The sequence below is a fragment of the Photinus pyralis genome, unplaced genomic scaffold, assembly GCF_008802855.1.
Source record: "Photinus pyralis isolate 1611_PpyrPB1 unplaced genomic scaffold, Ppyr1.3 Ppyr1.4_LG7, whole genome shotgun sequence".
Classification (NCBI taxonomy): domain Eukaryota; kingdom Metazoa; phylum Arthropoda; class Insecta; order Coleoptera; family Lampyridae; genus Photinus; species Photinus pyralis.
Genome location: NW_022170738.1, coordinates 37503030 through 37516536, shown reverse-complemented (window position 1 = coordinate 37516536; position 13507 = coordinate 37503030). Strand labels below are relative to the sequence as shown.

The window sequence follows — 13507 nt, the reverse complement described above, 5'->3', positions numbered from 1 at the left end:
TTAGACACAGTGTCTAAGGCGTCGCTTGGGTTTGAAGAAATATCAAAGCTACTTCTGGTACACAGTACTTTTTTAATGAAAAAAACACATGCATTTACATTTCTGGTTTTTGTATTCTGGAAAAATCCGTCGATTACTATTTTTATTTGCGCGTGTTTTTCGTTAAAATTGTATATACAGAGTGTCTCAAGTGGGGGGCATTAAACCTTTTCTATTTGAAATGTATATTATAGACGAGGGGTCGTTTTTATATTCCCGGACTTTGAGGCAATTTTTTTCATTGTATACTGGTTTTTAATCACATATGCCTTGTGTGGCAATCAACAAAACAATTGTAACTTTAATAATTTAATTATCTTACATAATAAATTATTCTATGATTATCTGTCAGTTTGTGTGGTCGCGCGTTGTATCTAAATGAATATAAAATCGAATACCGGGCCGTATAACATTCCCTACAAAACAAGGAAAAGCCCCAAAAATGATTCTTGAAGAAATGTTGGCTGTATAGTGTAGACGGGGATGATTGCCCTTTAAGCCAACTATTTGCGACCCCTCGCACTTCTTAACTCGAGTGGCGCAAATCCGAGAAAAATGACGCACAGGAAAAAAGTCCAATTACGCTTTCTTATACAGACTGATGGGAGTTTTATTTATGTACGGTTTAATCCAAGTTCTATAAATCTACACTATGAAATATACCTACCACTAAAATTTGGGACCTCCTACCAAACTGGTTTCTGGAAAGTTTACAGGAAAATTAAATTAGTTTTGAAAGAGGACCAAATGTATATCTCAATCAATGCATCGGCTACATTCAATTAGTATTTACATTGAATTGACTTATACGTTATCGTAATTAAATTCCAGGATTTAACTTTCCTTTTTTTACCAAAAATCGACTGCACCAAACTTTCTCGGGAAAACACTTTTTCTTATTAATTTTGGTGCGTAGAATCCAAAACAATTCGTACTTTTTCGATTAGACTTCTCAATCAAAAGTTATAGACCAATTTCGAAAGAAAATTCAAAGGGCTGTAACTTTTGAACTAGTAGCCCAATCTTGGAACTGTTTGAAATTATGGATTCTACAGGCCACATTCTATAAGAAAATTTTTATTCCGGGTCGATCTGAGACAATTTTTTTTTCGGGGCTCAAAAAAAGGCAGTTCAATTGATTTTAATTCCCGACTCCACAAAAATGGTAGCTTAAGTAATAGGGGCAAAAAAAAGGAAGACGTTTTACAAATGAGTTTCTAATCTACCAATTTTTAGTATTTCGGAAATTCATTCGAAATCCTTCCTGCGCTTTTGAAAAGAAAACGCCAAGCACAATAGAAACGAATTTTGTTAGAATGAGCCCTCCATTTATTCATTTTTAAAATTACGTAAAATTTGTAGTATCTGTTCAAAAATGTTAATCCAGTTTATACAATGGAAATTTGATTCCTAGTGTAGATCAATAGATCCCTGACTATTCAAATATGACGCGAGTCTTTTCCGGGTAATTTTGTCCATTGGCAGTTGCACGTTGAACTATCCCTTCCGCAATGAAAAACCATTGCGTAAGCGGATGCTGAAAAGCATTGTTTAGTGCTCCTTTCTCATTATCTTTTCGCAAATTGCACGGTCAATGTTAGTATCAGAGTGGTAAAATTTACTGCTTGAGCAATTGAACTAATTTTGTATACGGTCGATTAATTGGAGGTTGAAATGATTATAAATCACGTTGAAAGCGAAAGTATGTATCCGCCCGAAGAGGGTTAATCATTACGTCAATATAGTAATAAAACTTCTATTTTAAGATTTACAGAAGAATTTGCGGTTTATTTATGACTACTTTTTTTCCCAAAGGTTTATTCACCTCTGTAACTACCACCCGCTCAGCCACAATTTATAGCGACCATTTTCTCACTTAAAATTTAGATTTAGATTTCGAAGAAAGGCTCGATTTCTCATGCTCATCTCCATAATACAATGAACTTTTCGGAAATAATTTTTATAGTAAGAGTTCTCGGTAGTTTTTCTATTTAAGGGTATGGCATTTCCTAAATGACTTCCTGGAGGGAACTCCCAGCGAAGAAGCGAGAGTGAAATGAGTCATGCGTGGAGGAAATAGCTAAAGTGGCGCCGGACGTTAATGGCATTCTTTGTGCGTGTACCAACTAGATTTATACTAAATTCCCGGCGTTGCTAGACCTTGTGTCTGCCTGATTAATGGTCACTACGAATGGTGGTAGGTGTTTCAGAAACTTCCGAGAAATTCAATGCCGCGTTCGCTCGATTTTGATTGCTAATTCATTAGAGGTAATACGTCTATTCATGTACGTTGTCATAAACATGTTTGGCAACAATTTTTGCAAAGCACTGGTTGGCCCTCAATTTTTGCACCTGTAGTAATAAAATGCATATTGCATAATAATCTCGTAAGGGGCCACTTGTAGGGGCAAGATTGGCGAGAATGTGAGGGTCGTTTATTAAAACGGTATGGGAAGGTTCCTCGGCCGTTGCCTTTACGGCCCTGGCCGTTACCAAAGGATTAATTTATTGTTCTCGGGATCGGTGCGTAGGTTACCAATTTCCCTCCAAATTTCTCGCTTTTGGATATCCCGATATCCCTAATTGCACAGGATATTTATTACACGCAAATGTCAAGGGCGGCAATCGAACTCCCTCAAATAATTTTCAAAAAGTTACCGAAGCTAATTTAAATAATTGTCGTCATGACGGGGTTATTCTGAAAATTTGGATTCGTCGAAAGTGTAACAGGATGTGCCATCGTTAAGCCCTAAATGACTCACGTTCGAAATGACATCGTCCAAGAAAAAATTGAAAAGGAATCAGCCTTGATGCTTGCAAATTTGGTACCACCACACGTTTATTGCCTCAATTTGAATATTGTCAGTTACGTCAGGAATTTTTCAAATATTTTCCCCGCCTCCTGCATTCATACGGCAATTTTGATTGTGAATTCAGTGACGGGGACTTTTTTCCAAGGTCCACCATGTCGTCGGGCGATGAGCAACATGTGTCGTTATCCTTTTACGTGTTTTTAAATTTTAAATTTATTTCTATTGCGACACCATTATACTGTCTTTATTCGATTTTTGGGTATTCTTTTTTGTCGATTTGCAATCACGTGCCGGTTAACTTTTAAGTTATTTTTATTGCCGTTTTTTTCTTGCTCAATGGGGCAAACATTCCAGTTACCATCATTATAGTTACCACTGTGGCTTCGGTTTTGTAAAGAATTTGGGGAAACAGAAACGACATTTTCTATTATAAATTTATAATTATTCAAAAATATGAGTTATAAAGTAATAGTCCCCATTCCTGCTGGAACCATCCTGCCAACCTTCTTCCGCATCCTATCTGCAACAATGTTTTTACATTATCACGGTGACCCAGCGACGGCGCCAGGGGGGGGGGGCCTGGGTGGGCACGTGCCCAATCTGTTAAACAGAGTGCCCACCCAAGTGCCCAGCTGCCCCTGCCTCAAATTTTGACTTTTTTTTAAAATTTGTTTTAGAAAATAATCGAATAAGTAAATGTTTAGTTACGGTATGCCACTTTTTTTTATTTGCTGAAGAATCTATAATGTTGGTGCCCACCTTAAGAAGATTGGGACCAATTGGTGCCCACCTATTTCAGAAACACTGACGCCGTGGCTGCGGTGACCGGCTTCTGCAGAATTGTAACTTTGGGAAGCGTTTCTAAGGTGGAAATGTGCCTCAGCACTGCTTACGAATGTTGCTGTGGCTGAGACATCGGCTCGGCAAGCAGTTGCTGGCACCAGGTTGTGAGGTTTGCATGCTCTGCCATACTCAATGCTTCCGGTAACACAATCTGGTAAGGATGATAGTGCAAATTCAAATAAACTGAACAAAGCCACGATGTAAAAAAAATTGGCATTTTGCAGTCTGCGCATCTGATTTTTACTATGTGCGATGTGTTTGCCTTTGCTAATAATAATTGTAGTTTTCGGTTTTTACTACATGTGATATGTTTTTCTTTACTAGAGGCGTCTATGGCTAACATTTCAAACAAATATCTTCATAAATTGCGCAGCCTGCGCATGCGCAGATTGATCGTCAAGATTTTTTCTTGGTTGAGATGCCACACCTATTAGCTACCAAATGCAAAAAGAACGAACTAAAATCTTGAAAACTGTAGAAGTAGTTAAGGCCCCGGACGGACGGACGTACGAACAGACGGACGGATAAAGAGGCTGCAATAGCGCACCCAACTTCGTTCGAAAATGCGCCAAAAAAGATTTTCGCGTTAAGGCGAGTAACGTTAGCGCATTTTCCATTAATTCGTCAGTACTTCACGAAGTCATATAACGGACTATTTATGTGCACAAAGGAAAATGAGTGAAGGCATACATTTTCTTATAAATAAGAACCTTTACTAGAAGAACCTTCGGTTCAAATTTCAAAAAATATCTAAAAATAATAAAGTTGACATTTCGCAGTCGGCAGTGTGCGCATATCTGGTTTTGAAATATGCGATATGTTTGTATTTACTAGAAGCAGTTAGAATTTCAAAAAAATAGCGCTATACATAAGAAACTTGATATTTCCCAGTCAAGATTCTTCACATTGGTCCGGATATTTAAATTCTTCCGTTTCTCTGAATGTATTAGATTCTTTCAATACTATATTATTTTTTCCATTTTGCTGTTTCTTCCAATTCTTCGACCTTTTGAATAGTTCAGGTTTTTTCTGAGCCTTCATCTTTGAATTTTTCAAAATTTCTTCCGATTTTCTGTTTCAGACTCATGTTCTTTCTATTATTCAATTTATTCCAATTCTTCAGCTTTCTCAGGGTTCAAATTTTTCAATACTTCTCCTTGATCTTCTCGGGTGACTCGGTTTAGATTCAGATTCTTTAAATTCTTCCCCTTCTTGGACCCTTCAAGTTCTTCAAATTTATCAGATTGTTATAGTTCTTTCGATCTTTCAAATCCTGCGCTTGTAATTCTTTAAAATTTAAAGATGCCTTGCATTCTTCCACTTTCTTGATTTTCAATTTTTATTCGTGGATTCTTCATAATGCTTCGAATTATTCACATCCACCAGATCGTTCAGGTTCTTTCGTTTCTTCAAATTCTTCCAAATTGGCCATATCCATCGGATTCTGAAATTTTTTTGTATTCCTTCGATTCTTCCAATCATCCAATTCTTCACCTTCATCAAATCCATGAGAAGTATTGCGATTATACGGCTTCTTTACCAGTATTGGTGCTTGGTATGTAATTAATTCAAAAATTATCCCAAATTTTTTTCCATTTTGTTTGATTTTGTAATCTATTTGTGTATTTATTTTAGTTTCTTCTCATTTTTTGATTCTCCACATTCTTCACATTTTTCGGATTTTTAATATCTTTTGAATCCTTAATAATATTTTAATCTTGTTCATCCTTCTGTACTTTTTTTAGTTTCTACGAACCGTTCGAATACTTTGAATTTTTCAGCTTGTTTGGTTTGTATGATCCTTCATTCTTTATATTAACAGAACAAAAAATAAGAGTCTCAATCTTTTTTTTTCACATAAGTTTAGTTTATTTATATTGTCTCACCTCTTTAATAAAGTAGGTAGACATTTCCTATAGGACTTTAGGACTATAGGACTATAGGAAGAGGATGCCGTGTGAAGAGTTTCTATATCCTACTGAGCTTTACGTTCCCATCAATGAGGAAAATAGTCGACAAGTTAGCTACGGTTCAATTAATTCTTAGCAAAAGTACTAAAAAAACAAAAAAAATAGAAAGATACAATCAACAAAAATTCGAAACACATTTAGATTAAAAAATACATAAAAATGACCTGTCCGTATTTTACAATCTTTCAGAAACTAAACCATCGTTTCACATGATTTAGATGCAGAATTTATATCTCTATAACTTTTATTTGAAATATTTTTGCGTAAAATAATTAGGAAACGTTTGCGCAAAGAAAAAGTAATTTCCCGCATGTTAAACGCCTATGTTCCACTTTTCGATTTACACCCTGTACAGAGTGGTTCAAATTCGTCGTTCACCATTGGGATCTTCGTAACAGTGAATGTAGGTGAAATGGGGACAAAAAGACGGACGGACAGAGAAAGTGACCGTTATAGCGCCTTCGAACATGAACATAATATTTTATTATCAGTGGATCATTTAAATAGAAATGCGGTACGACACTTCGATTTTACCCAAAATGCGGGTAATCTTCACTCCTGGGGATGAAAATGGAAATATCTTCCCATTTTGCATTTAGCATACCAACTTACTTGATTTTATTATGATTTATTACAAGTAGAAAACGAAAAAGAGACATCATCGTTTGGATGAAAGTTTTGACGAAATATTCTATTTTAAGTGATGAGGCATTTCGACATTTCGCCCATACTAAAAATTCTTGACGTTTACCAACTTATTAGAAATGGAAAGTTAAAAAGAAATATTTCGTCGTTATGTAGATTTTGATGAAAAACCCCGACTAAACATTCGGGGATTTTGACCCGTAAGGGGGTAGAATAGAAAATATTTGCATATATGCAAGGTCCTGACGTAATTAGAAAACGAAAAAAACCAATTGATGTAAATTTTGACGCAATATTTGATTATCAGTCTGCCATTTAACACCAAAAGTGTTCTGAAAAGACCCCACGTTCAATTTCAATTATAGATGCTCATGCTTCTAGTAAAGAAAAACGTAGCCCTTTTGGGACGTACTAATCAATGCACGGAAAATGTGCTAAAGTTACTCCCCTTAGGGGGAAAACCTTTCTACTGTTTATTTTTTCAAGCGTTGGAAAAAGACCTATGGGTTTTTTGTTCCTTTCTAATTCTAAATATTTTAACAATTTATTGTGTTTTGTATAATTGACGTATTTTCATCAACATAAACTAATAAAAAATCACGTTAAATTGATTATACATTATAATCTATTTAAAGTGATTTTTTAATATTCATGGAATTTAGTTTCAGATATGAAAATTAGTGAGAAATGAGAACTCATGTGTTGAATTACAGATTTAATTGAATAAGTAAAAACTAGATACTTGTAATTATATTATAACATTGCTATTGTAGTTTTATCAATTTAGAGAAGATTGGGGATTTATTTTTAACCCGTATGTGTTTTATTGTGATCTTAACTATATTCTTGACTACATAATTAAAAATTCATCGTCGAGTACATAGTCAATCAAGTATTTGCTTTCGCCATTTGTTTCGTTATGGGATCGGGGGGTTGCACTGAGGAAGGAATTTTTTCTGCGTGCATTCCTAAAAGATAATGTTTTTCATGTACCTACCATAATTTTACACTTTTCCGTTTATTGTGCTTATAACTTTACGTTAAGATGCTATCCCTATAAAATCAAATCGAAACGACGGGATGTCTTCAAGAATTATAAAACTAAATTGAGAGCATATATAAAAAATAGATTACGCATGCACAAATTGAACTTTTTTATTTGTCGGTCAATTTTTCTGAAATTTTAACATGAGATGCTTCTTATAAAAGAAAGACCTTAGTGCATTTCCACAAAAAAGGCTATTGTGGCCACTTTGTGCGCTCGTTCGTGGATCCGTCTGTCCGCCTGTGCGTCCCTACGGCTGTGTCGCTACTTTTTTTTTGCTATTTGGTTGGTTATGATGTCAAGGCTTGCAACATAAGTGGAGACGATATCACATTTTATGCAATAAAGTCCTTATATATTTATAAGCGAGTAGTGGTGGCGTGATGAAAAAAAAAGTTTTATCAACATATTAAAACTTACTCAAAAATTTGACCTCCTCCATAGATTCTACTAGATTCAACTACTGTGTTTGGTTTGGGATGCGATTTATTATGGCTCGCATCCCCGCACGCACGCACAAAAAAGCAAGATGAAAATTTGGACCCAATATTTATTATGAGTGAGGTATTCAAAAATGAATGTGTGACACTTCACCCCACTGGAAATTTGGGGAGTCTCCAAGTACGACACTTGGTTCTTACAAAAATTCGAATAATCTCCACCGCTGGGGGAAGGAAAACCCAAATTTTGCTTTCCATTTTGAAATTTGGCGCCGTACGACACTTCGCGAGACAAACTTTTAGAGCTGCGTGCTCCTGACCTCCAGGAGTCCCGAGGGTTTTTTACAATCTTATCTGGGTGACGTGGTGAATTAGGGGGAACAAGTTTAAATGGAAAATGTACCTACCCTGCACCTATAACTCCCATCCAAAGTTCTTTTTTATTTTAATAAAGGCCTCTGGGGCGCAGATGCCCTATCTATACACTCGCCGTCAGCACGCAGCCCACTTCCCCCACCTTCTTGTAGCTGCAATAACTCATCCGTGATCTCGAACCGTGCCTGAGGAGGAGGTGGCTCTATAGTCAAAATAAACGAACTTTTTAATGTAAAAATTGCGAGGTTCGTTATCACCGTGTCTGTATTTCCACGGTTTCCCTTGAATAGGTACCTCCAAAATCAATTAGGAATTTAAAAAAGAGCGAGAAATTTACCCCAGAAATGCGTCATATGTTCTTCCAACTAAACTATAAGTAAATTGAACAGTTGTCCTTGATGTTATGATAACTACAAAGTATTGTGAATGAAAAATGATGCGGTTCCAGTACCAAACAATCAAGTCTGACAGTTTTTTGCTATTGAGAAATCGTAGAGTCGCCCACCTTAAATTTAACACAATCGGCCATCAGTTTGTTGTACAATTTTTATTTGAGAAACTGAGTAATCACTTAACTTTTGCGCGATGTCCTAATTCAAGGTGATGTAGATACTAAACCTGTTAGACGCATAGACAGATGAGTATAGCAAAAAATATAATTGGGTATGCTTTTGTACTATTTTTAACCATAACCTCTCCCAACAATTTTGATCTTGTCATACCGACCACTGAAAGTAAATAGGTATCATTAACCTTCTAGATTATGGTACCATGTAAAAAAGTGCAATAAATCCGGGTTGATTGCCTAATTCTAACAAGGCTAGACGTAGTCTGGGCTATAATTCAAGGTGTTGTCATGTGTATTACAACTTTTAATTCTTTTCAGGACTTATTTGCGCAGAAGGAAGTATGTGGCGTATTCATCGAAAGTTTGCGGCAAAATTTTTGAGGTTGTTTGGAGCAACCAAATCGGCCAGAGCGGCTACAGACTCGTTGACGGAAGTAATTATAAGAGAAGTGCACGATTGTGTTAATGTAAGTCATCAACTCGCAACTCCCGCTTACAGATTTCTGTTGCAGGTCATTGGGGATGAATGTGAACCCATTGACCCTCTAGCACATTTACAACATGCCATAGGATCAGTAATGTGCCAGTTGGTTTTTGGAAAAACGTGGAGTAGAGATGATCCCACTTGGTTGTGGCTTCAACATACTCAGGAGGAGGGAACCAAGGCTATTGGGGTTGCTGGTCCACTAAACTTTTTCCCATTTTTAAGGTACTGGTCGCATCCTGTTTAATACATGACACATTTTTGCAGATACATTCCACGATTTAGCAAGGTCGTGCGTTTTCTACTAGATGGGAAGCATAAGACTCACCAACTGTATCGCGAGCTGATAGAGCAGGAGCGGAAAAATGTCCAAGCCGATGAGTCACCCCAAAATGTCATTCAAGCCTTCCTACGCGAAATAAATACCACGTCCGACAAAGAGTATTTTACTTTTCAGCAATTTTATCATTTACTTGCAGACATTTTTGGTGCCGGCTTAGATACTACTTTGACCACGTTACGGTAATATGAATATCAAACGCAAAGTCTGACGCCACTTTTCAGCTGGCAATTGCTTTACATGGCAGCCTGTCCTAAAATTCAGGGTGAGATTCGTGAAGAGGTGGATCGTGTACTTCAAGATCGCCCCCCTACGATAGAAGACATCCCGCTGCTTCCGCTTACGCGAGCTTCCATCGCCGAAACGCAAAGGATCCGTTCCGTTGTACCCGTCGGCATACCCCACGCAACTTTGGACGAGGTCAATCTGCTCGGTTACCGCATCCCCAAAGGCACCATGGTGGTACCATTGCAGTGGGCCGTTCACATGGACCCGACAATTTGGGAGAAACCCGACGAATTTAATCCAAGACGCTTCTTGAACGAGGAACAACGGTTTGCCAAGCCTAAACAATTTATGCCGTTTCAAACTGGTTGATTCGAACCGGGTGGTTTGGTGAAATTTTATATTTGAGATTTTAGGGAAAAGGATGTGCATCGGCGAGGACTTGGCGATCATGATTTTGTTCTTCTTTACCGCCTCAATTCTGCAACGGTTCGAAATTTGCGCATCTGGCGATGTGGATTTGGTGGGCGAAATAGGAATTACGCTCACACCCCGAAAGCAAGCCATTAGATTTGTTTCCAGAAGATGAAGATTTTGCTGCTATTTATACTAAAGGCAGTGCCATATTGAAAAATAAATTTCATTAAAAAATCTAACCAGTTTATTACTCTTTTTGTTTTATTTATTTTATTTATTTATTTATTATCCCTCTCTTGTTCTGGGCCCTCAACAGGCATGTGCATGTTCGGTTGATAGGGTTGGTTATAATACTTTTAAAACACAATTTAATTGTGTTTAATTTAATTATGAAAAACATGAACGCGGAAGTTTAATTAACGGAATAATTACTTATGGGAAAATTTAAGAAAGCATTAGCGTAAATTCCTACAAATTTAACCCCTTCCTTTTTCTTTTAAATCCGAAAAATAAATTGAATTATTTTGTTATAGTACTTGAATTTCGGAGTTGACCTCTAATAAATTATTGTTACAGATCTGACCTTCGCCGTTGATGACATGGTCTCATCGTTTGGTCCAAATGATAAAAATATTCTCTTTGGGCTTTAAATAAATCTGAAACAGTGTTTTTATTGATTTGTCAATGGTGACTAGTGAAATTGTATCTGATCAGTTTTGAGCCCTATTTTTAAATTACGTCTTTTCGATATTCAAATTTTGAACATTCGTTTAAACTTTCAGAGTGTCACTTTTTTGCATTTCCTTCTTCCCCACCTCTTCCGTTCCAGATTTGTTTGCTTCACACCTCTTTCAATTCCTTCACGTATTCTTTAAACATTTTCTTGTCTTTTGCAACAGATTAACTAGGTAATCTGTAGGTACTTTTGCTTGTTTATCGATTGTTTTACGCGCTTTCTTCTTCACATTTAATCGCCATACTTCGCCCATGCAAGGTCACTTTCGGTTAACGAGTATTGACCAAAATTTAATCAGTTAGTCCCTTGACCATTCGTGATTTTCAATATGTACACAGACGGACAGAAATGCCAAAATCATGAACTCACTTTTTGTTCCTCGTTAATAATTATAATTTTTCTACGATACGTCTAGCCTCCGCCACGACGAAAATGTCGATATTGACGTAACTTTTATGAATTTGAGAAATTTATCAGCCTCGCCCGCCTTCCAAAGAATAACAAATTTTTAATTAACATCCGATGTAATACGAAATAGAAAAATGTAATGCTATTAAGTATTAATTTTCTTCTATAACAAGAACTTACGATTATAACGACTGACTGTTTTGCAATAATACCTACGCTTAAATAACGGAAAAACTGGCAATCAACAACACAATAAACGGCTACGTTTCAGCGTCCACCAAAACAAACAAGCAACAATTGACGCCCACCACCAAAAAGGCCATGATTAACACCCGTCTCTTCTATTTAAAACATTCTTCCTATTCCATAATGTTTTTTCTTCCTCTTTAATTTTCTGCGCGTCTTCTAGTAACTTAAGCACATGTGTTAAAACTTCGGCGATAACTCGTGCTGATCTTGAAACTAATTAGCTTGTATGAAGCGAAAAACAACTCTTATCACGACTCACTTTTACAAATACTGCGCAAATATTTCCAGATATCCTTATCTTTTAACACCTAATAAAATTGAAGAAATAAATAAAACATGGTTTTTAGACTTAAATGAATTATTCGAAAAATGAATTAATCGATATGATTTTCGTTTGGGACGAGGCAGATGTAAATCACATATAACTTATTTAAGATTAGAACATAAAAACCGGGAAAGTCAAGATATTTCGAAAACTATCACAGATAGGTATAGGACATTATTATTAAAAGTTGAAGGTTTTTGGAGGAGCTAAAGGATGACAGAAAAATATACTGGGTGTTCCATTTTAAAAAGCGAGATGTTTTAATATGAAGTTTTGTAACTTTGAACTTTAAAAAAACACCCTGTAAGCTATTTTTAATGTAGTAGATGCATTTATTTGACTTTTATTTTAGCCATGATAACAGATAGAGAGCCTGGAATGAAAATTTAAATAATAATTTTGACAATAAACTGACCAGGACCGTAGCCAGATTAGTTACTAAGAGCGGGCAAATAAATCTACAGAGCGGCCAGGCCAAATATTAATAATTTGCTGTGTTCTGCTGAAGGAATTCGTTTTTAGCGCAATCCACGAAAGTGGAGCGCTTATGACTTCATATTTCCGTCCGTCTGCGTGTCGTTCCGCTCAGTCCCTAGACCTCGTATCGACTATCAAAAATTAACTTTGGCATTCATCACGTGTTATAGCTCTAAATTGGTCAAAATTATTATTTATGCGCCAATTTTGTTGGGAAAACGATCAAACCCGTTGGCTCGATCACCAAGAAATGATACCTACATGTCTATTTTTGGCGACCAAAATATTTTTATCCAAAGGATGTCAAAATCGTTATTTATGCATCGATTCTCTTAGGAAATTCAATTGCGCAATGCCCAAGAAGTGGTCCATGTGTATTTTTGATCACAAAAAATGTCAAAGTCGTTATTCATGTACCGATTTTCTTGGGAAGAAGAACTCGTATCGACTTCTGGTTTTCGCTGTAAGAAAGCTTATGGTTCCAGATGGGCAACTAGCAAGAATTAATTTTAATATCCATCACTTTATTGCCCAATATCGATCTAAATCCTTATTTATGCACCAATTTTGTTGGGAAAAAGACCAAACTCGATTGTTCGCTGCCCAAGAAATGTGTGTATCGTATCGACTTAAAAAGTTGGAGATCATTTGTAGATCTGTCCTCAGATCTCTCTTATGCCTGTACTACGTATTGCAGGTGGTAAAAAATATAATAAAATGATAATACAGGGTGAGTTTTTTTCATTGTCACCATGGGGATCTCGTACGAGATGCTTAAATGGGAAAAATTACGCACACTTTCATGCTGATTAATTTTCCCTTTCAAAGCTTCTTGTTGCTCTACAAATGGCGAAATTCTGGCCAAAAATCCGAAAAATGTCGTTTTCGAAAAAGCGCTGGCGTTATGTAATAATAGAAAACTGTTAAATCCATCTTTCAACTTAAATCACCTTCTTAATTATTAATATCGCCACTTTAAAATGGTTGAAGTTTTTTTCTATTGTTTTGTTAATTTTTTTAAATAAATTTTGATTATTTATGCGCATGCTACATTGCGTTATGAAGCAAATTTTAAGAGCGGGCAAAGTGGATCCCAAGAGCGGCTAAG

The 13507-nt window shown here is 36.3% G+C and overlaps 1 protein-coding gene across 7 annotated transcripts in view; it reads left to right on the top strand.

Moving 5' to 3' along the window:
- Positions 1–10438, top strand: part of LOC116177511 (cytochrome P450 306a1) — a 73684-nt gene extending 63246 nt beyond the window's left edge. For 6 of the 7 annotated variants that reach the window (XM_031496500.1, XM_031496499.1, XM_031496498.1 and 3 more), the window contains 4 exons: positions 9057–9447; positions 9490–9744; positions 9787–10154; positions 10204–10438. In XM_031496500.1, coding sequence (XP_031352360.1) covers positions 9057–9447; positions 9490–9744; positions 9787–10154; positions 10204–10376 — 1187 coding nt within the window. In that variant the 3' untranslated portion in view covers positions 10377–10438. The remainder of the gene's footprint in view (positions 1–9056; positions 9448–9489; positions 9745–9786; positions 10155–10203) is intronic. The other variant, XM_031496504.1, reaches the window with a different exon arrangement.
- The last annotated feature ends 3069 nt before the right edge of the window (positions 10439–13507 follow it).